At 44.6% G+C, this 23,600-nt stretch overlaps 1 protein-coding gene across 7 annotated transcripts in view; it reads left to right on the top strand.

Moving 5' to 3' along the window:
* The window catches only part of LOC135391015 (gamma-aminobutyric acid type B receptor subunit 2-like), a 351,059-nt gene that overhangs the window by 239,271 nt on the left and 88,188 nt on the right, over nucleotides 1–23,600 (top strand). For all 7 annotated transcript variants that reach the window (XM_064621081.1, XM_064621080.1, XM_064621079.1 and 4 more), the window contains one exon: nucleotides 18,708–18,845. In XM_064621081.1, coding sequence (XP_064477151.1) covers nucleotides 18,726–18,845 — 120 coding nt within the window. In that variant the 5' untranslated portion in view covers nucleotides 18,708–18,725. The remainder of the gene's footprint in view (nucleotides 1–18,707; nucleotides 18,846–23,600) is intronic.

Raw genomic sequence — 23,600 nt, 5'->3', positions numbered from 1 at the left:
GTTCTTCTTCTTCTTCTTTTCTTTTTTTTATTTTTATTTCAGCTGTTTCGCTGTTGAATTTTCTTTTTCTGAGACACACAAAGACGGGTATAATTTGCGTGGATACAGAGTAATGACCGGAGTAACGCGCTAGTTTTCTACTCCTTACTCAATTACGTTTGGAGTCGAGTAATTGGTAACGGTAATCAATTACAATTTCCGTAGAAGTAACGGTAACCAATTACGGTACCCTTTTTCGAGTAACGGGCACAAGTCTAGTACAGAGTACTGTAGAAATTGAGGAAGCAATAACAGGGCCGATGACTAGCGCCACCGCTACCCTCCAAATGCCGCGCTGAGAAGAGGTCCGTATGACATGGTCGCTAATGGTGATGGTACCGTGATGTTACACGTAAGTCTAGTGGGTCGTGACCATGGTACCGTATTCAGCAGTGAAACTATCTCATCGCCGTCGTCATCATCATCTACGTCATCGAGTATCTGTCGTTGTTGTCTAAATCCAGCGAAAAAAAAAATGTGTAAAACGGAGGAAAAACAGTTCTGTAAACTCGATATCTGGACTCGAACTCGATGTGTGGCCAGATATTATTAGTACTCTGTGCATGGCATTTGACCAGCTCCAGGGAATGAGATATGCCCCTATAGGTAAAGCACATATGTCCATTCTGAACGCTGCATGAGGTACGTTACACAGTGTGTTTTTGTTTTATACTTTGGAAAAATTTTATTTAAAAAAAGTTACGAGAGCAGCATATATTTTAGCTTATTTTAGCAGTATATTTGAGGTAACTAGTCATCTTACGGTTACATACTCTCTTCGAGTAGATGGCCATCTGGCTGTATTACCAAATACATAATAGCACATAACAACCAAATATACTGGCAGCAGCCCTATCATGTCACTGAGTTTCTTGGGTCCTCAGCCTCACTCGAATCCGAAACCGTAGACGTACTCGTCACTACTTTAACCACCCGTGCTGGCCGCGTTAAGAAATACTCAGGTCAAAGTTTATTATAGGATAAAGAGGCACCACAAAACCAACACCGATAACTCCCAAGTGTAATACTTTTATACCTACAGCTCACACTATTGCGTGTTGCTTTATAGTTTTCAAAATTAAATATCGCTTCTCTGTCTGTGCCCATATATGAAGAAGATATAATAATGAAATTGCCATATCATATGCGAGAGACAATAGAAAAACAACTTAGTGATGACCCCGCATATTCGCGTTAGAAGAGTATCAGGTTCGATTGAAAAAAAGAAAAAAAAAACCTAACCCTATTAATTTTTCTTTTTTCTCTTTTTCATTTCATGTCAGCTAACGTTCCCCTATTCTTCCAGCTGTTCAAGCTCTTCGCTTATACCTCGTTATCTCGCACCACTGATTAGCTTCGCGATCCTTTCACAAGCGAAACTTGGAGATTGATTGGATTAAGAACACTTCTCATGGTAAGAGGCTGCCCTCAAGTTTCTTTTTGTTTTCTTGTTTTCGTTTCTTTCTTTCTTTCTTTCTTTTACTTGTGAATATTGAACTTTCGGTACGTATCCCCTTTGCTTACTTCGAGTTACTTTCCTGGTTCTTTACTCGGCGCAATCTCGTTCTGAGAATATGATCTTGCTGATCCCTCGGATACGACATTTGGTTTCCTTGCACGTGCGTATCTAGGCTCGTTCCTTCCTGTTATAGTTTCTGAGCTAGATGATATACCCCTTTCCCTGGACGCTGGAATATCGCGAATTGTTTGATCAACACTTACCTTTTTTATGTCCGCAGTGGTACTAAAGCTATTGGCTAAATGTATGGGCCACAATGTTAAGTCTGTCTCAACGTTCTCAACTCAAAAATTCTCGTTGGATTTCCGGTTTGCTATTTCTGGTTATTTCGGTACCGATTACTTGACACTTGATCTTGGTGAAACCTACAGTGAACGCTGTATTTACTCAATCAAAACACAGTACTTTCAAACCCACCGTGTTTGCAGTGAGTGATACGTTTGAAAGAACAGCCTAGGTCTTCTCCTACAAAAGGAATCCCCAATACGACGAATGTTCTCCTGCACAGAGCCCTTTAAGACTCCGGGACAAATCGAAAATCTTATACTGACTGTGTAAATAAGTTCGGTAGATTCTTCAGAAATGAGAAACAAATTCGGTTTGGTGGTCGGGGACACGTTAGTTGCCAAAAGATCTATATCGAAACCGAAACTCCTGAAGGATCCTTCTCCGACCACCTGTACCCTCGTGACGTCACAGGTAGTCTCGCGCGGGCCGTCGACTGAGTTTCGGGCACGCGCTTCGTAACTTCTTCGTACGACGTGAATGATGTGTGTTCTGCTTCCTCGATTTCGTTGTAAAGTACTCACCACTTGCAGAACAGAACCTATAGAAGAGCGCACGTGAAGAATTACCTGCGAGGATGCTGCGAGGTGAAGCCCAGTGTTGCTGGAGGAGCGCCGAATCACTCAAAGCAAAATATTCGTTTACTAATTATCTGCGCCATCTGGGGATCAGAAATTGTGTCCACCGTAACATCATACTTTTCGTTTTTGGCTTTTATTGTTTTTGAAATTCGGGGAGTAAAAATCGGGTGATTCTTTCGAAAGGAAATTCGGGGAAGAATTGGGCGTGTTCGGTCACGTGTTTTATGTTCTCGGGAGTTTCCGAGTGAAACTAATGGCGAATTCGGGTGGTCATTTCGGAGCAACTTTTTTTGCCAGATCTCGAGCAGTCATGTTCGCTTGGTCAAAATGAAGCAAATCTCGCATGTTCGCGTGGCGCTTTCCGAGCGGTCGGAATTTGCTGGCTAGCACTTTTTTTGCCCGGTCTCAAAACGATCGAGCAGCAGATTGCTCAACTGTATCCGATGTCGTCACATCCGCACTGCAAGGGTGGGGAGTGCCTTCATTGGCCCGCATGTTGAAATCACGTGGTTTAGCAGACGACAGTACTAGAAGACTTGCGACCGCGACGCCCCTAGCGCGATCCAAGTACCTGAAACCTCTAGATTCCGAGCAATCATGTTCGGGTGGCAACGGTCACGTGATCCAGCTCGGTCGCCGACCTAGCAATTTCCGAGCGTTCGGCCGTTTTGCTACGAAATGACCACCCGAATTCGCTATAAAATTGTGTGAATCAAGCTGCCAAGATGGTTGCAGGGATGAACCATGGAATTCCGACATGCGTTAAAAAAAAAACCGGCCTTTGATACTACTTAGGAGGTGACTGACAGGAGGACCTTCAGCTGTTCTCTGGGATGCTTAAGAATTAAGGTTGATAACGTGATTCATCTCTGGGGTAGCCGGCCCTCGTGATGAGGGCTACAATCCCCCCTTTTTTTTTTCGATCATCACCATCATCATCAACGTGATTCATCTATTTCGTGGCCCACTGTGAAGCTATATGAGGTCGGAAGACCTAGCGGAATTCGGGGAGAAATCGAGTTATGCCCGAATTTCAGAAAATTGGTTCGAGGTGCAAATATCGCGAAAAGTCGGGTTTAACCCGAAAACGAATCCGAACGATGCGGTATGGATAGATGTCGCACTGTTACGTCAACGCGTTTTTGTGCGGAGTCTCCCTGTAAGGCATAATTTAAAATACCCCTTTTGCTTCACAAACATTATAGAAGAAGAAGCGCAATTTACCATCATTAGCAGACAAAGATGTCATTTAAAATAGCATTCGTCCTTCATTAACACTCATCCCTCCTGCCTCTCTCTCCAATAACTTAACAGTCACCCTCTCCCGTTGCTGTCGACAAACGCAGAATCGATACGCCTTTTCTTCAATGCCCTCGGTCTTATGGTGGTAATCAATTCCCGGCCAGTTTTTATGTAACGTGACATTTCTACGCTGCGACAGACTCACAAAAAGAAGTATTTATAAGCACTTTTGTTCGAGGAAAATGATTGGCCGCGGGAACCATAGCCGGTTCGAATGGTATCGAAGCTTCATATACTGCGGATTAAGCGCCTCCTGAAGAATGGCGGCAGCTATACTGCGCTCTCTCATTGGCTCTTGTTTGTGTCGTCTGCTTGCTTTGCTGGACTTTGTTTTGAGGAAGAAAAGACTTCTTCTGTTGATTGCGATGGATGGAAAGGCGAGGTTATTGGTTTTCTTCACGGTCGAACGAAGAAGGTTTCCCTGAACGGTGAAGAGAGAGAGAGAGGTAGGGTGAGCGTTCAGGATTACCGTTTTCTAAGGTGCTGTTGACTCTGGGCTTATCGTGCGAAACGGGACCTGTTTTTCGCAACTGGCTCGCAAGGTTAGAGTGAAAATTGATCCTTATATATATATACATATATATATAGATACCCATGGAACGATGCGACAGCACCAGAGGACACGTGTTTCGCCGTCTTTGCGGCTCGACAGCTCTGGGTAGTTGCGCATCGTTCGGAATTGGCAAACCAGAGGTCGCTCAACGAGCGATATACACCTAGGGGGGTGACTGGGCACTCCTCAATGCCACAGTGCAAGCCAGTGAATTATAATGGGGGGGGGGGGGAAAGCCATTAAAGAAACGAGTAAATGACACTACGTGTTTGAAATTCAAAATTACAGATCAAGATGGCTTCTATGGCTGCACGCAGAGAAACAGATACTCATGGAACGATGCGACAGCACCAGAGGACACGTGTTTCGCCGTGTTTGCGGCTCGTCAGCTCTGGGTAGCTGCGCATCGTTCGGAATTGGCAAACCATTATATATATATCTCTATATATATATAATGTTTATAAGTCCGAAACGTCGCCACACCAGCATTGGACAGCCGTTTCGGCCTGTCCAATGCTGTTCAACAGCTGTCCAATGCTGGTGTGGCGACGTTTGGGACTTGTAAACATATGTTCAACGTGCAGCCAAAGAGCTTCTGCTAATTTTCTTCTTCCCTATATATAATCTTATCAACGGTGGTAATGGGTATTAAAACAACATCACGAAACACACACACAGCCACTGCAGATTACAGAACAGAACCACGCGATAAATATGGGTATAGACTAGCGCTCTGCCTGCCTATAGACTGGTTGCAGCTGGATTGAGAGAAAAGGAAGTGGGAGAGAGGGTGAAAGGAAGGTAAGGGAACGTCGGCCCATTCTATTAGAGACATAATAGTACGTCGTCTACTTTAAACTGTAAAAAGAAGAAAAAAAGAACGAGGTAAAACATATTATAAACGTGTATGAAAGAGTCTCTTGATGCGACGCAAACCAGACAGTCTGTCACACCAATATCAAAATTTTCGTTCAGCGTGCCTCGCTGAGCTAGAAAGCGGGTTTCCCGTGTATTGAAGGAACGCAGACGGCAGTTTCGATTTTCAACGAATTCGCAACAACGTAGCAGACGCCTGCCGTTGCTGTTGAAATACGTCGGTGTACCGACTGATAGAGATACGTCGCTGTGGCAGAGAGGTTGACATTCAGTGATAAACACCCCTGCGGAGGTGGCGGTGATGCAATGCGTAACTTGGGAATGTTCTCGAAGAGAGCTATGATGCTTACAGATGTTTCCCCTTGGGTACACATGGGAACGGGGTAGCATGCGCATTGATGCGTGATGTCTGTTGCTTCGTACGGCGCTTTGCTGGTGTCTGGGTATATATACGCTGTCTGCTGCTTCGTTTTATCAAGCAGACGACACCATCGAATATAACAGTGTCGCTCTGCAGCCTGTTGTATCTGCGAGATGTTTACTGCTTTCTATGCGTGGTAACAAACGCGAGGAAAGACGAATGGACAGATGGACGCGTTTACTAGCAACGGATGCACAAATGACACTGACTGATGACACTGATACTGGTCAACTACTTAGCCGACGCGCTCTATATTTTCTCGCGCTTCTTATGCAGTCCTACTGACGTATTTTGCTTTGGCATTTCTCCTGGCTCAGCATCCGGGAACCCCTTTGATGATAATTTTAACCAGGAATATGACAGAAGTGTGCAAGGCAAGTCGGGCTGAATTATTTTTTCTTTTTTGATAGGAGATGTCGGATGCCAACATATGCAAATATTACTGCAGCCTGACGAACAGTAGTACAAAGTAGAAAGACACAAAAAATCCAGCGAACCGGTAAGGAAATGCTAAGGAAAGCGTAGCAGGACGACAGCAGCCGATATTTCGAAACTCGAACAGAAACTGTTCTTCCTCTGTAGGATTAGATGTGCTCTAGAAGACTGTTCGACATATCGGCGATATCCGGCTTGATAATTCTGCTTCAAGTTCAATAGATGGTTTCCGAGTGCCACATCTAAAAACGTACTGAACGCATTCACATCTCTCATCGACTACAACATCCAAAGGCTGTAGACGAAACGTCGTACCGTAGTAAAACAGAAAAGCCTATCGGATATATCTGCTCATCTCTGAGGCTTTACACTGCTACAATGACTGGTGCTGGTCAGTGCTGAAAGTAATGAATGCTACTGGTGACACTACAGCAATGCGCTTGCCTGCGCGGATCTAACTATGGAAACTGGCCATGGGACAAGGCCTACACGTGCCGTGGCATCTTAAATCATTTTACCTCGTCTTGATTCATTCATGAAGGCACTGGAAGCAGTTGATGTGCTTGCTAAATATGTGATACGCGAAGACGTTCGTGGACAGAAACGAAGGCATAAAAGCAGAATTATAAAGCACGCACTGTGCACGCTGTGTGTACTGACGACCTACCTCAAGAAGATACGTACTGATATAATCTTTTCATTCATCCAGTGTTTCCGCACGTCAAGCGTCCTGGAACAGCTGGTTGCACCAGTGCGACCTTTCCGGGTTTTTTTTTTTATGTTTCTATTATATTCTATAAAGCACGCGCGTGGCAAACGCGCATGGGCCACGGTTTCTTCTATATAGCGTAATTAGGCAATTCAACGTATTGACAGACGGCCGTTCAACCTCGCGAAGATTCTGGGACCGTTGTCGAACGCTGCCCACCAGATGCAAGGCCTTCGGGTTCTTGCGCAGTTCTTGCGCTCCCACGGTCTGGAGACGGATCTCTAAACGTGCTCCCCCCACCATCATTCCCTCATCCATGGCGGTTTTGCGCTGAATCGCCCACCTCTTCATCATCCAATGTATCATCTGCGCGTGTGTCGAAAGAAAAAAGAAAGATGAACTGGTGGAAGTACCTTGATCAGTGTGCAAAGTTGTGATGTTCTACAAAGTTTTTCTTCGTTTTCTTTTTTTTGAGTGCAATCAGGAATCGTCATGAATAATTTGCAACTGCTAGCCTTCACAAACTTTTTCTGCCTACATTGCATTCAATTCGAAACGTTCGCCATCAATCTTTGTATACATCATCACTCTCTTTAAAATAACACATCGCTGATTTTACACCGCGGGAATGGGGAGTCTTCACAGACTCCAAATCTGCACTTCCAGCTATTGAAAATTCCGGCATACGAGGCCCATCCGCACCCCTAGTCACAGATGTGTTAATGGCTTACCACACTGTCTACGCAGCAGGCCACAGGCTAGTTCTCCAGTGGGTTCCAGCCCGTTGTGGTGTCGTGGGGAATGAGCAGGCCGACAGCGCCGCAGAAGCAGCACTCTCGTATCGGAAACGGACCAGTATTGTTCTGCTGAGAGGAGACCGCCGTTCCATTCTGCGATGCCTCGTGACACAAATTCTCCAGTAACACCATTCTCAAAAGTCAAAATAAAGTTGTTGTTGTTGTTATTTTGATCTTACTGCTGCTCCGTTATCATGCAGCCAAGCCACGGAAACTGAAGAATCTTTCATTTGATAGGCCCCATTCGCACCAAAGAATATCACTGTCATTTCTTTCACTTGCACCGTGTTCATGTCGTGGCTTCTAGTGGCTCAATCTAACGGCGTCGCCTAAGGTAATCGACGTTGAAGACTCTTGAACTAAGATCAGAACCAGAAGAGCCATCTCTGCTGAGGGGGATGCGGGCACGAAGAACGTTGCATCAAGCGTTGGAATCGTTCGGTGCGGCGCGTGTAATATGTAGCCCTATAGATATAGGCTGTTCCTCGGAAAACGATAGTTCATATTCCTAAGAGTTTTAGCGCGAGTTTGTTATTTTACCAACCACCACCACCACCAGTTTTAGCGCAACCATGGAAAAGAAGACGCACACGGTAGCTTTGCATCACTTGAATCTTTTATTAGAATTAATATCTTGTTATTTTTAACCAATGTTAGCATTATACTTAGCAAAATATATTATTATTATTATTAGCTGCGACACCCTGATTTATATTCATTACGACGCAGTTCTACAAACTGTGGCAAAGGGCAGCGAGTGTATTACATCCCAATGGTATTTAACAATAACCCGCCCGATTTCTAAAATATTTATCAGCTTACATTAGATGGTTATGAGTAAGTAGTGGTCTATCTCTTCTTGCATAGCCTACGGTTTGTTTTCTTCTCTTTCTTCGTAACATCATTGCTTCCGACTTTTCGTATTTATCCGATAGACTCCGGTAAACGCCCTCCGATGTTTTTTGCAAAACATCCCCACCAGTAATGGGGATGTTTTTTGCAGAACATCGGATTTATCCGATAAACTCCGATTTTTCCAACTCCCACGGGGCGGCCTTAAGGTTTTTCCTGTTTCCTTCTTCCTTTCGACCCTAGTGACTCTACTTGACCCCGGGTACTGGGCTAGTTTGGCACAGAACAGTTCTGTGTTCGTCACAGCTGCTACTCATTTTGAGTCTGGGCACCATTCACAATTTGTGCAAATACGCTTGTTTGTACTTCAATAGCTCTGGGTATTAAAACATCCGTGCGTTACATCGTGTGGTCCCAGTCACTTTTGCACATCTTTCCTTGCATTGTCTCTGCGATGACTGCTCCGCAATACTCCGAAATCGGCGCACTTCATTTTTCACACTTTTTAATCCTCCGAGAAACTCCGAATTTCCGAAAAGTTGAAAACTCCGATAAACACCCTCCGAATTTTTCAAAATGAAAACTCCGAAAACTCGGAACCCTACCTATAATTTATCTCAGTACTTGATGCGTATTTCCTCTTTTTTTATATATATTTTGCTTTCTTTTTTTTTTTTTTTTTTCGCAGCACATGACTCGGACTCTAATGCATGATTAAAGCATATTGTTCTCAGCAGAGCGCCTGTTCTCGGCTTGTTCGTCGCATGTACTGCTAGTGTGTTAGTACTACCCTCGTGAACTTGCGACGCCGTGGGATTATCAGGGAAATTTAAGAGTTGAACATACCAAAGGTGCACCGTGATCTTAACCGTACCGCAGCTCCACCTTTAGTTTTTGCTCCTTCTGACCCTCTCTATTCTGTGTTTCATTCCGAAATACGTACCCTCCAACGAATTCCTCCGTATCTCCTACATACCCAAGAAGTCTGTACCAGCAGTGACACATAGATCTCCACATTGTTATTTATAGCGTCCCAAAGTAATCTTTCTGTGAACGTATAGCATAATCCCAGTCTTTCCTTTTTTATCTTCCGTTCTTTCATCAGATCTCCTTGCTTTTATGACGGGATTACTGTCCCACATGATGAAAGCATAGTGCTCCGTTGTACTCCACGCACCATAAAGAATTTTATCAGCGCAGTTTTGTTATTCCGAGGTAAGATATTACGGTTGTAATCCCGACTTCGCTTTCGACATACTATCCACGTGCTGTGCCGCGCTTTTATCTTGCTCCTAGTGATAGATGCTTTTAGATCTAGTGCGGCGAGAGTGGATGGCATCGATCAGAAGGTGATGCATAATTCACGGCCCCCCCCAAAAAATGTACATAAAAACATACGGAAGAATACATTTTGACGTTCTATTGTGAAACTCTAGGACCTTTCCGACGATGGGTGATGTACTTGCGTAGAAAAGACCGATATGATGAATAGAGACATGTCGTGTGTCTATTGCGGAAATGTCAAAGTTGTTCTGAATCAGGGTACCGAGCCGAAAAGTTTTCGTGTTAGGTTTTGGTTCAGGATCACACACTTTGATTCGGTTCTGGTTAAGCTCCGGGGAGGAGGGATAAGGGTACGAACCAGCTTAAACCGATTTACTGGGGTGCGTACCCAGTAGACCTTCAGTAGAGAGAAGAAAATAAAAATTATTTGCAAATTAATCAATTTAATAAAATAAAAATAACACGACAAGACGTACGTTTCCTTGAATATGTAGCCTGCACATGAAGAAAACAGCGTTTTCTGTTCGTGCATTAATTTTGAAAAAATAAAAAAATGCGAAATGCTTCTTCGTTTTAAGTGTTGAGAGAGGTCAGATAACTATTTGGCTTCCTACTCTTCAAAAAAAAAAAACTTCACCCGTCCCCAAAAAATAAAAAATCACACAAAAAAAACTTGTTTTTTTGGTATACACGGGATGCCTTCAATATTTCAATCGATTCTTTTGAAGTACTATAGTACCAATCTAAATTATTAGTGCCACGTCTAGAATGTGATACAAGAAAAGGTATAGACGATAGTACATTTTATCCCCAGCGCTAGCGTTTGGGCCACAGCTTCACTGACCCTACATTTTCTGCATTTTTAGGCATTCATTTCAGAAAATTGATCCAAGCCATAGCTGTGACGGCAAGACGCGTACACTTACGAACACTCGCACACGACAGCCTTTTGTACGTTCCTTTTCGTGTCACGTCTTGGCTTCTCCGTTGTCGATGTTTATCATAGAACGAATTCGGCGCATGTTGTCGTTGTTGTTGTTGTTGTTTTTTTCTTCAAGAAATGAGTTTTCTTCTTGTTTTATTTTATTTATTTGTGTGTGTGTATTTTTATTTATGTTGCGGCGGCTAGTTCATTTACCCGCTGGCAGTCATCGAACTTCGAATGCGAAATAACCAACGGCGATACTTTTAAACGCAATGGCGACTTTACGACAGAAGTATAGAAAGTTTCACTTCTATCAGATTATAAAAACTGTTTCCAAGGTCGATAGGAGAAATTTCGTCCCATCGTTCGCGAAGGACTCGGAGAGTGACCGAAATTGGAGGGACCAGCATGAGACTAAAGTGCCTCCGGTGGTATTACATTGCAACTCCGCTACAATCAAGGGAAACGAGACCGGCTGCCTCAGCAACCGAAGACGGCTCGTTTATTGAACAAGCCGACGTGCACGCGCTCTGGCGGTTCCGCTTCCTCGGCATCAGCACTGAACGTCGTGCCGATGGCGATGTGGCTTTCTTGATGTTGCTACAACATCCCACGTTATCCTGCGGAACACAACACTGAAGCCTCACAACGCTCAGTTTTGTGGTTTTATCGAACCCTGTATTGTTTGTTCGCAAACATGAAGTGCAGCGTCCAATGGCAAGAGAAGTCCTGAGTAAACTCAGGAGTAATGATAGCTTCTAGTCCCCTAGTTAGCAATTACTCCTCATTTTAATCCCCTGACCCCGAAATTTACTCCCTCAGCTCTAGAAATCGCCACTAAAACATCGCATAAACTTCCGTGCATTTTGTCCAGAAATGGGGGGCGGGGTATATGTTTATTAAGAAAACAGAAAGGAAAGGTTAGCAATGCGAAGAGCCGGCTTGCTATTCAAAAAAAAAAAAAAAGGAAGAAGAAGAAACGAAAACGAAACAGAAAATGGATTAAATGGGTGGAAATGGATTAATGGTTGCGGCAATGCATTTAGACCCCAGAAAAACTAAAATTACTACTCTTACTATTCTTTTTTCTTTTTTATCCTACAGTGTAGATGTATGCTTTCCCATGTACATGTATGCATTCGTCAGAAATAGCCGAGCGTTTCCACCCCGGGCATAGAGGATGCCTTTTCACGCAGCACATCGCGAGAGCATCTGCCAGTGTCTATAACACGTAGCCACCAGAACATTACAGGGTACATGACTTCTTTCACGGTACATAAGCAATACGAAAGCGAAATTTAATAGGAACTTAATCAACTGTGCCACTCCGAGGGTGACATCACGAAATAAATGCATTGTTTGGAATAAATGAAGTGTTTGGGCAGGCGACCAGTAAACAGAGTGGTATCTGTTTTACATACCAGTATTTTGAATGGTGACTCGCACTTGTAATGAGAGCTTTTTCTATAATAGAAAAAAATAACTAATATCCGTAAATTATTGGCTTTTTCGGTTTAAACCGAAAATTCGGAGCCTCCTAGTTGTGTCTTACCCGCTCGGTAGCACGACGACAGATTGTATCTCATTACGGCCACTCCACTTCCATTCCTCACATCCTTATGCGTGCATTTCCAGATATTTCTTTTACGCTGTGAGCTGAAGCTCAACCTACATGCACATACATGAATATACGTATTCATAACATGGACAAAAAAGGAACAAAAAAATAGGTTTGCTCAAGAATCACGTCATTGATAATCCCGCTGTCTAGACCACTAGCCTACCAATGTGAGTGCATCTCATGAGCTTTTCTTTTTTCTTTTTTATTCTTTTACATTCAAAAGGGATGTTGGAAAATCCTCTGCTGGGGTGAGAGGGCTTATTCCCTGGAGCAACATAGAGCAGAGCATACTCCAATCCCATTTCGGAAGTGAAGACTTGCGCAAAGACGCTCGAATTTTCCCCGAGCTTCCCCTGCCTTTGCGACACTGTAATAACATTCCTGAAATATGAATCAGCTCATTCACGGGGCGGTAGTCGTCATACATGTACATGTTCTCCGTCTGGTGGCTGTACCTCAACATTTCCCAGCATGCACTGCCGACTGCAGGGCATGTATTATTGGCGAGAGAGAGCGCAAACGCGAGTTCATTTTCTCCAGACCCTTGTAGTAATACCTGTCGGAATGCGTTTATACTGGCGCGTCCCACAATAATAACGCGCAATAACGACGTTTGGTCGCTTCGGGACCCGCACGTAATGGAGTTTATGCTGGCGGCTGTAATTGCAACGAAGCGATTTCTACCGAATTTCTGAATCTGTGCCGAGTGAGTTCAATTAAGCTGTCATTTCGATGGAAAGAAGTGCCCTTACAGGAGACTCTTAGCAGTAGCGCGTGAGCGTTAACGATCATTTCCAAACTGCCGGATTACTTGAGAAGAACGTCATCGTGCGGAAGAAAATGATGTCTAACTCTCTAGGCAGAGTGCAAACCGGGGCGTTAACTTTAAAGGAGCATTAATGCGTTTACTGATTGTCGATTGCGTTGCGTTGCTGCCACGCCGCAACATGAATCTGTAGTTGTCTTTACTATACAAATGTGGCTTATTTTCTTTACTTTGGAATTGCTAGCTAAGTATGCACTCAACTTCATCGTCTCGCTCTTTTAGTGACGTCAGTAATGTGGCTAAAGAGAAGCGCCGCGTTGTGGGTCAAGTTTCGTTTTCAACGCTACTTTTTTTTTTCTTTTTCGTGCAATAATATTACCTTTACCAGGTGAATTTTTTCTTTGACTTTTTTTTTTTTCAAATAACAAGACCCGTTAGGGTTCACAGAGATGGATAGTTAGGACAAGGATGAGTTGAGTTCCATCTTGAGGTCCGAAAGGTAGTGGAAATCTATTACCGTTTGGTCTGATGTTGGTGTTGGCGAAAAAAGAAGTAATAGGGAGAGATCGTTTGGTCTATTATGCACCTTCTTATAGTGTTACTGCAACGAGCAATTATAGACACTCACTCTCACTGTTGACTCTCAGCTCGTGACGTCAGAACGCACTTTTGTGTACGGAAAACCCGCACTCCTACCAGCGGAAAACCTGCTAGCGTGCGGAAAACTTGAGGTACAACGATTGATACTTGATAAACTCGTTGATAGACTAGCGCTATTCAACGCACTTCCTGAAGGTATCCGATAGTATCTGACGGCGTAATTTGCTGCGTATTATTGATTGACTTGTTCCGAGTGCGTCCGTACCTCAGCAGGAAAGACAACGTCCCCGTTGGTACGTCATTCTTCTCAGAAATCTTACGAGCACAGAACCTTCTTCAGCTGTTGTTTTTAGTCAACCACCATATACGATGATGTCTCCGTGAATGATGCTGAGTGAACAATGACCTCACGCGGGAGCAATTCGAGTAACAGAGGGTAACTGCAAGTGTGGCAACGCCCATGGGCCGTGACCCGATAAGGGCCCTTCGACCAACCCGTCTAAACCCCATAAAAATCGTAATCACCATTCTCATTGGCCAAAATAAACGATTCCAGCTTAATGTAATCCCTTGTCCAGTTTGCTTCGCGATACGGCCTTCGGCACCACAACTCCATGGCAGTTATGAATGGAGCCAGCCCCCGTACACCCGCGGGCGATCTTCGCTATCGTTGCTTGCCTTTGATTGCAGTAGCTGCCCTTTCTTTAGCCGTTCTCAGTCTCTTTCCTGCTCTTCTATTTTTATCCGGCATGTTGTGTTGTCTTCTCCTGGCCGGATGGCTCGCTTTTTTCTAAGCGCAGGAATGCCGGAGAAAGAAGGGCGTCGGGGAGAAGGGTGGCTATGGTCAATGTCAGTAGCAGCTGCCTCGTACGCCGCCCACAAGTATGACTGATAGCCAGGGGTCGCTAGCTAAGTCACAAGCGATTAGCTGCCGTTCTGCGGCGCGCGCTGTGTGGACGGAGTGTGATGTACGCTTTTTGTGCGGTTGTGTGTGTGAGAGAGGAGGTTTGTTGCATCTGTTGTCGATGCGCGCGTTGTTTCGTCATGGGCGCAGTTTGAACGCATAACAATAACGGGTGCGAGGAAGAGGGGGATGGGCGAGATGCACGCTCATTGTTGTATCGGTGGGATGAGTGCGGTGATGCGAGTTTTATCCGTGTGCACAGATGTCAACGTGCTTCAGTTGAACGGCACTCTTGCCCGTCACGTTACGTGCCTGAATGAGTTGAAAGAATCGGGGAAGCAAAGTTACGATGGTTAAAGTCGATAGATTTATTGAGAACAGCCAAAACATTTACAGCACGAATAAGTGAACGCCAAGAGCAGCGTGTACCTTCCCACATGACTTGAGTCTCTGTTCGAAATATTCGATAGCAACGTGTACTCGTGTCCCGACTTCATCGTCAAGACATAATTGTTGGTGTTCTTGTTGTTATCGAAATGAATCAGCGGCATTCCTTGATTATAAACATCCGGAGTGGACTGTCCAATGTCGAGTCGTGCAGAAGCCATCATATCTTTCTTCCCTCAACCAAATCCAGATATCTTACGCTATGCTACACCACCTTGTAGTTTCTGGCGTAATTTTGAAAACGTGAAGCTGCATGAATGCTAGTAAGCACGGTTACTTCAAGGCTGCTTGTCTGAAGCTTGGTTGTAGTTATAGAAACGAGCTAGCGCACTTTGTGTTCAAGTCAGGCGCTTGTCGTGTGCAGAATTTACGCTACAAAATAAGAACTGAGAGAAGATGTATTAAATTCAAGCGGAGATTGTCAGGGAAACTTGGAACTGCGAGTACAATACGCAAATATCCAGACAGCTTCTACAAGCAATCATGGTCCATTCCATTTCACGCTTGCTCCGTTTCCAATTTTCTTCAAGCCTCCATGCCCAGCTCCGCGTCGCTTAACGCGGAGGAGGACATGGAGCTTTAGCATTAAGAGACTTCCACTTCATAGACAAAGAAAGGTTGCATCGCTTCTCGAAGTTTCCACTTGAAAATCGTGAACTTGAACACGCAATTTTATACCCATGCACTAACATTCATCCGCGCAGCGTTGTTTTTCTACAGTAAAGTGAATGACAAGGCACGCGGTCCATCAGTATGGCTAACCTTTCCCTTCTCTTTTTTCTTTTACTTCGCATTAAACATATTCCCCCCACCCTCACCCACCCATCTGTATGACAGATGGCTGCTGCGGTTGCTGCGGTGAAGTGCAGTGCACAGGAACACGCGGAAGGCGACGCACTTGCACCAGCAACTTCTGCCACACCACCCAAGTTCGTGGTGGTGGAAGTGGTGGTGGTAGTGGGCTATTTTCCGGGTGCTCTGCCTGCCGGCGTGGCGGCATGTTGCTCGGGGGAATCGTGCGTCCTGGGACTACTTCATAGGGAAATGTGCCGACATTTGTCTTAAAGCCTCTGAGGAAGACCCAGGGCAAACACCCAAATTACTGGCAGCAGTACTTTGTATTCCTTCTTCAAATTTTTGGTGTGGTACACAGCCAAAGGCAATGCCATGCTCACTTTGTCGTCTTCGCATCATCAGCATAAAATGTTTAGTGACGCTGAGGCACGTACGTCCCATTGCTTTCTCTCTCTCTCTCTCTCTCTCTTTAGTGGGTAGCCAAAGCAATTGTCTCCCTTTTGCTTTCGTGGCGCACAATTTTAGTAATTTATTTATAGCCTAAAGAAGCATGCAAAATTCATTTCAGCATTCGACAGATCTAAAAGTGGCAAGAACACTTGCCTCAACTTGAACTCTCTTTCTTTTTTTTTTTTTTCGGCATCCACGGTTTGTCCCCTACCCCTTCTTTTCCTACTCACAGCTCAATGATTGTAACTGTTAAGTGAAAGAGAATATGGGAAACTAACAACACCTCCGTGACACTAAACTCGGAAGCATTGCACTCTAAGAGGAAAAAAAAACAATGTGTAATTTGGGGAGTAATTACAGCTTCTGCTCCCTGAGATTACAATTACTCTGAGGCAGCACTATCCCTCGCCGTCCCTCGTCTCTCTGTACGTCATTCACTCTTCGATGGGCGCTTCTCTGTTACTTCGGGATTCCTAAACGAGTACGAAGATCTAATACATCCGCAATTACTTCCCGGTTTAATCCCCCAACCGTGAAATTTACTCCACAGTACTGGAAAGAAATACTCCCTAAACTTCGCATAAAGTTCGGGGCATTTAGTCCCGAAAGGGACTAGTAGATCTGGGGAGCAATGCACCTACTCCCCGAGAGGAATAAAATTGTTCCTTCCCCCCCCCCCCCCTTAGCCTGTGTTTATTATTGTCTAGGCCAACAGCACTGTCTAGTGACATCCCTTAAAGTCACCCTCGTTTAATAATTCAATCAATGAAATTCATTGACTTCCACCTCTTCTCTCTCCCTCTCCCTCTCTCTCTCTCTCTCCATATCTCTCACTCAGCCACTATCCTCTTTTCCTCGTGACCTCACGTGACGTTGAAAAAGAGAAAACAAGAGGGCGGCAAGAAAAAAAAGGCAAAAGAAAGGGGAAAGGCGGCAAGGTGCCCTAAAACAAAGAAAGACAGGTAAAAATGTAAGAAAACACACACACACACAGAAAAGCCTCGCCAGGTTCCCCGGGTCAAGAGGAACCAATACCTGTTCGCGCGCACACACATACGCGCCACACTATGGCACCGACGCAGTGGGTATATATGCAAAAATGGAAATTTTACACGTTGCAGGAAAGGCGGAAAACTATGTTACTTCCGGTCCTCCGACTTCTGTATTCGACGGACCGGTATTCGTGTGCTTATGTATGAATAGGCAACGATGGGATGCGCGTCGAATGTAATTTCGTCCCGTGGGGTTGCATTAGGCTGCGGGGAGGGGGGGGGGAAGACAATGCGGTAGAGACGCTTCGAGCTGCTCTGCGACCGACTGAGTGAAGCGCGAATGCACTGGAGCGAGGAAGTGGAAAATAGTATCAATGTTTTGGGTGCTTGGCGGTGATTACGTGATGTGTTGCTGACAGAGGGGGGGGGGGGGGGGGTAAAGGAGAGGGGAATAAGGAAGGTGGGTGAGGGTGGGGACGAAATGAAGCGGCGGCGGGTTGGTTGGTTGTTTGCGCAAGTATGCACTCGACGGCACTGTGCCTAAGGTGTGAATTGATGACTTGTTTAAGCGTGGCATATGAAAAGACGAATGGGAAATTATATTTGTGAATGCGCATGTTAAAAAGGGTACATTCCTGGGACGACATCTACCCCTGCTTGTGGGGGAATGTTCGATAGTTGCGTTACGTCACGCTAGAAACGCTGTACCAGGGAGCTTAGTACTGCGTGCGTAGTACTGCACAGCTTTTAGTACTGCACCTATTTCCTTACATACTACTATCACATGTTGAGAACGCACTGCGGACGTAACTGCTTGCCTACTGTAGATGTCATGAATTTCGGACATTATACTCTGCGTTGTACGTTGATGCACCTTGTGGACAGAATGAGCGTTATATATAGAAGTGTCTCTAATGTCTATATAAAGAGCAAACTCCCTTCCTCTTGTTGCTGTTGTTCTTTGACAACATCTTTACTTCAAATTCTACACTGTGGTGACGGTATCATCTTTTTTGTCCTGTTTCCCCCACACCTTGAGTGTAATAAAGTACCCTCTCTCTCTCTTTCTCTCTCTCTCTCTCTATCTCTCTCTCTCTATATATATATATATATAAAATGAAAAAATAGCCGGAGCTCTTTGGCTGCACGTATAGCATATGTTTGTAACTCAAACGTCGCCATGCCAGTACTGGACAGTTGTTTCGGCCTTGTTGGGCCTCATCAACAGTACGCAGGCAGGCAACGTTTGAGTGGATGGCGTCAGAAGGTCACGTAACACGTGATTCCTCCCGTCAGGGTGAGATAACTCACTCACTGAAAGCCCAGTGCAAAGCCAGTGAAGTATAAAATGAAAAAAATAGCCGGAGCTCTTTGGCTGCACGTATAGCATATGTTTTTAACTCAAACGTCGCCATGCCAGTACTGGACAGCTGTTTCGGCCTTGTTGGGCCTCATCAACAGTACGCATATATATATATATATATACCTATCTAATCTTGCTTCTTACAAATGTACAGAGTCCATCTTAGAATGTTTCTATATTGCTCCTTGCAGTGTGACCCAGCGGTGGGTATGAAAGCGTTCTTCGACATGATGCACAAGACGCCCAAGAAGCTGGTACTGTTCGGCGCTGCTTGCAACGCTGTCACCGACCCCATCGCCAAGGCGTCGCAGTTCTTCCAACTCGTTCAGGTACCGTCTCCTCACTCTGTAGTCTAAAGGAGGCAATGTTGCGTGTGTCTTTATGTGTGATGTCCTCATACTGTGATGACTCTTATATGAGGTGATCGTGAACTTGTTCTGGGGTCGTGTTGAGCGACGGACAAGAGTCGAACGCAGTCGTCGAGTAGCAATCGGTTCAGTAGCAAATACAGAGGAATTGAGAATAAGACATGAGTGGAGTCTCACCGCTATAGGGTCTCGATTTTACCGCAATCTCAAGTGTCAGCACTGCTGCCCGTAGCCTCGCAGACTTCTAGTCCGAGCGACCGTACACGGTCATCAAGTTGCTCGATATCTCCCGATTGTTTTCAGAGTATTCATTCTCATTCCACGTTCTATGCCCGGTCTTAAGCTGTCAGGATCACGTCCTGGTTATACGTCGTCCTCCAGCTGGAATTTCGTAATGAAAAATTCTTCCTCCTGTCCTTTTTTTTTTTTTTTGTTGTTGTTGTTTTTGTTGTTTTTGCAATCGATCTCTGCCCCCTCGTCTTTTCTTCATTTTTCGTTTTGCGCTTCGTTACGAACGCTCGTCACAATGCCCAAAAAAGGAGGTCTGTGCATAAGGACATGTTTATGTTGACCTGTTGTTGGTAACCTGAGAGGTGTAGTGAGACAACGGTTTTAGGACTTGCTGTTAGTCTTCTCTCTCTCTCTCTCTCTCTTTCTCTCTCTCTCTTTCTCTTTCGTTCTTTAGGATATCTTGCCACTTCTACACGCTAAGAAAAAAAAGTATGATTTTCTACCCATTTCGGTAGAGCTGCATTGCAACGACATTTCTACTCCAGCCAGTTTTAGCTTTTGGGTATAAATGGAGAGTAGAAACAAACTACGGACTAGAATCTGTCGTTCTACCAGCTTGGGTAGGAAATTCTACCATTATCTGTCAGAGTAAACGTGAGAGAGAGAGGAGCGAGGGAAAGGGACGCCGCCGCTTATACCTGCGGGGGAGAAGTTGCGTGTGGATTGGCACAAAATGGTAGAAGTACTGTCCTGCACCAACTTTGGGTAGGAAATTCTACTTCTTTTTTTCTTAGAGTGTACAAACACTTCTTTTCCAGAAAATACTTGTCATGTCACGTCACGTCACATCACATGTAACGCCTCGTGTTTATATTTATCTATATATTTCGCAATACTGCTGGTCTTAGAAGTGACCATGGCAGCAGTGGGGACGGTACACTAATTATAATATTATACACATAATACGCACAAGATATGCACACATAAATATACCCGAAAGTGGGGAAAAATTCCAAAAATATTGTTACTCTAGTGAGGCTATTTGCGAGATGTTAGACTGTACCCTCGAGAGTTCTAAAGGCTGGCTTCTCTTCACTAATAACTTCCCGCCCGCTATATCCGAAGTGTTACAACGTAGAATGACACAGAGTTCCACGTTTGGATAGAATTACAAAAATAGAAAAAGAAAAAAATCGCTGCACTAAGCTTACGGCTTCATTTTTAAACTATAATGCGTGTTTCCACTCTAACACCAGGTGTGGTGCAATCGTACCGTTTCCTTTCTTTTTTCTTTTCTGCTTTGGGGTGTACCGTCTTTCTTTTTTTGGGGGGTAGCAGAATTCGCTTCCGCGAATTCAACCTCCCCTTGTTATTTACCAACCACCACCACCACCACCAGGTGCAAAAACAAGGAATTAATAACCGTAACACAACGCTAAAGTGGAAACAGCGACAAACGCTTCGTCTTAGCATCGAGATGTCGCAACATTTGCAAATAAAGTACTACTGCGTAAAACGATGCAAGATTGTGATGTTGCGGGAAAGTACAAATACATATAGGCCACTATCATAAATTAACTCGGGCCAGCTGTCCTTCGAACGTACTTGTTCTAAAGTAAATTTTTGCGAGTAACCCCAAAGGAATCTCACCTTTTTTTTTATTGCGTGTTAGCGCCGCGAAGCAGCTGTGGCTATGAGCGGCGTACAGATGTGGAGAGATGGAGTGAGGACAGCAGGAAAGAGTGGGGGACAGGGGGATTAGTATACGTCCTGGGCCGACTTCAGGGGGAACTGTGCCGACATTCGTCTGGAAAGTCTTCGGAAAACCCAAACTCTTAGAAATGAACTTCACCGCATAGCACGCTCCTAGCCAACCATCATCTCGAATGATATCGTTATCTGTTATTATCTGCATCGTTATCTGTTGAAAACGGGAGGTGTACGCCTTTTTTGTGACAATTATGAACAGCATAGTGTCATATGAACAGCATGAACAGCACAGTGTCACAAAAAAGGCGTACGCCTCCCGTTTTCAACAACAAATCAGAGCAGATAACGATATCATTCGAGATGATGGTTGGCAAGGAGCGTGCTATGCGGTGAAGTTCATTTCTAAGAGTGCGGGGAAAACCTCAGACAGCACAGCCAGCGGTAGGGTTCGAACCCACCACCTCCCAGTCTACAGCACGACCTTGGTTATCACCAACGAGCGGACGCCTTAGATCACTCGGCCATGCCGCTGGTCCGCCCAATTTTTGGAATAGTTCTGCAGTTCGCGGAAAACAATACGGGGTTCGAGAGTGGAAGCGGACGAAAACCCGGAGAATAAACGAGAGTGAATTCGCGAATCCGCGGAAGCCAGAATCGAAGTAGAAGGAATTTTTCGAATAACGGCCGACGATGACGCTTCCCCGGCGGAGTGTTTCTGTAGGCGCATTCCAGACACTGCACTCGACTCCGTTCAACATTCCTGGTTCTCGGCTGAGACTGACGGAATTCGTTTCATTTGCACCGTGTCATCTAAAGAATATGTGGCGAATCGAAATTTCGTCTGCAAAACTGTCCTCTGCTCCGTTTTTGGCTGCTCAGTCTGTTTCGATTTAGGAACTCTATTTCTGTTCAGTTTCTTCTATAGAGTGTTTCTAATACCGGACTGTAGTGTGAAGTCGCGATCTTGTAACCGTGCGAGGCATGTGTTTCGTTTATTACACTCTTTCGGTTTAGCGTTTTCTGTTGTTCGATGTAATCATTCTGTCCGAGAGACGCATATTGTGTCGTGCTGCCGTCTGCTATCCTGAATTCGTGAGAGCACAATACCCCGTTTCAGTGTTACGCAGTTTTATCGATGGTCTTGTACACTTAGAAAAAAAAAAGTAAGTAATTTCAGTTGTTTAGACTATATTCTTAGAGACCCATACTTTATATATTTAGAGACAGATATAGATATTTATTAGATTATTTAGATATTTAGAGATAGATAGATAGAAATCTATAAGATATGTATTACCCTTAGGGACCATATTAAGCGGGCTGAATGAATGATGTTGATGTTGCCGAAAAAAAGAATTGAGTATGCCCCACACTCTTAGAAATGAACTTCACCGCATAGCACGCTCCTAGCCAACCATCATCTCGAATGATATCGTTATCTGCCCTGATTTGTTGTAAACGAGAGGCGTACGCCTTTTTGTGAAAATTATGAACAGCATAAGTGTCACAAAAAAGGCGTACGCCTCCCGTTTACAACAAATCAAGGCAGATAACGATTCGAGATTATGGTTGGCTAGGAGCGTGCTATGGGGTGAAGTTAATTTTTGAGAGTGTAGAGCGGCGACTGAATTTCTCGCTTTCTCTTCACATTTCTTTGTACATAAGTGAAAAATGACACTTTTTGCTTCGAATTAAACTGACGTGTTAGAGCTATAAAATCTTGTGACACTCGTATAGGAAACAATTTGTCAAGAGTGCACCACTATTCCTTACTCTCTCTCTAGTCTCTACACTCTAAAAAACAGAGCTTCACCGCATAACACGCTGCGCGCCAACCATTGCCACGAATGATACTGTTATCGCTGGTGATTGGAAGACAAAGGGGGGCGTACGCCTTTTTGTGGCAATTTTCATATATCCAAATTGCCACACAAAGGCGTACGCCCCCTTCTGTTTTCGAATCAGAAGCGATAACTCTATCATTCGTGGCAATGGTTTGCGCACAGCGTGCTATGCGGTGAAGTTCGGTTTTTAGAGTGTATAGGCAGAAAGTTACTTAACGATATTGCGTTGTTTCATCGAATTGCAAGGGTGGTTGGCAGGATGTGTCGATAATGTTGCTCTGGACTGTCGAATAAATTTTCCTGTAGCAACGCCTTTCGATTAATCCAGCTGGGCTACCTTCTTCCAGATTTCGATTGTTTGCCACGTTTAATTGTTCCTTGCTGATGCGAGAGAAACGCGGTGTTGGCTTCCTTTGTAGCTGATTGGATCAAAGTGCGGCGTATTGCGCATTCGGGTGCATTGAACACATCCTGCGAGACTTCCGAGCATACCATTCTGCGCGCGGAACCCATCTCCCTCGCTCCACCCCGGGCACGCCAGCGGACATCCTCTATCCCGCTGGTTCTTCTGCCCATATATTGAGAAGTTGCCCGTCAAAAAGAACTCGTTACAAGTTAAGTTACCGTCTGAAAAATGTAACTAAGTTAATAACGAAGTTCTTCAGCCTGAAATGTAACTCGCAGTTACTGAGTTACTTAAAAAAAAGAACGAGTTACATTCCAAGTTACTTCGGACACAAAATAGCATTACGCAGGTGCAGCCCGCGTGAGCAGTTGAATTAGCCCTTGAGTTGCCTGTGGAGGAGTGCAACACGCTTAGGTCTTTTTCGTTTATGTCCAACAATAGACCTCTCCCTGTTTGTAACCAAATGACGTCATTGTGTTTGACAGCGCCACAAATTTGGTAGAATTGAACTACGCTCGAAGCTAG

The sequence above is a fragment of the Ornithodoros turicata genome, chromosome 4, assembly GCF_037126465.1.
Source record: "Ornithodoros turicata isolate Travis chromosome 4, ASM3712646v1, whole genome shotgun sequence".
Classification (NCBI taxonomy): domain Eukaryota; kingdom Metazoa; phylum Arthropoda; class Arachnida; order Ixodida; family Argasidae; genus Ornithodoros; species Ornithodoros turicata.
Note: the sequence above shows the minus strand (reverse complement) of the source record. Positions and strands in the feature narration are given on the sequence as shown.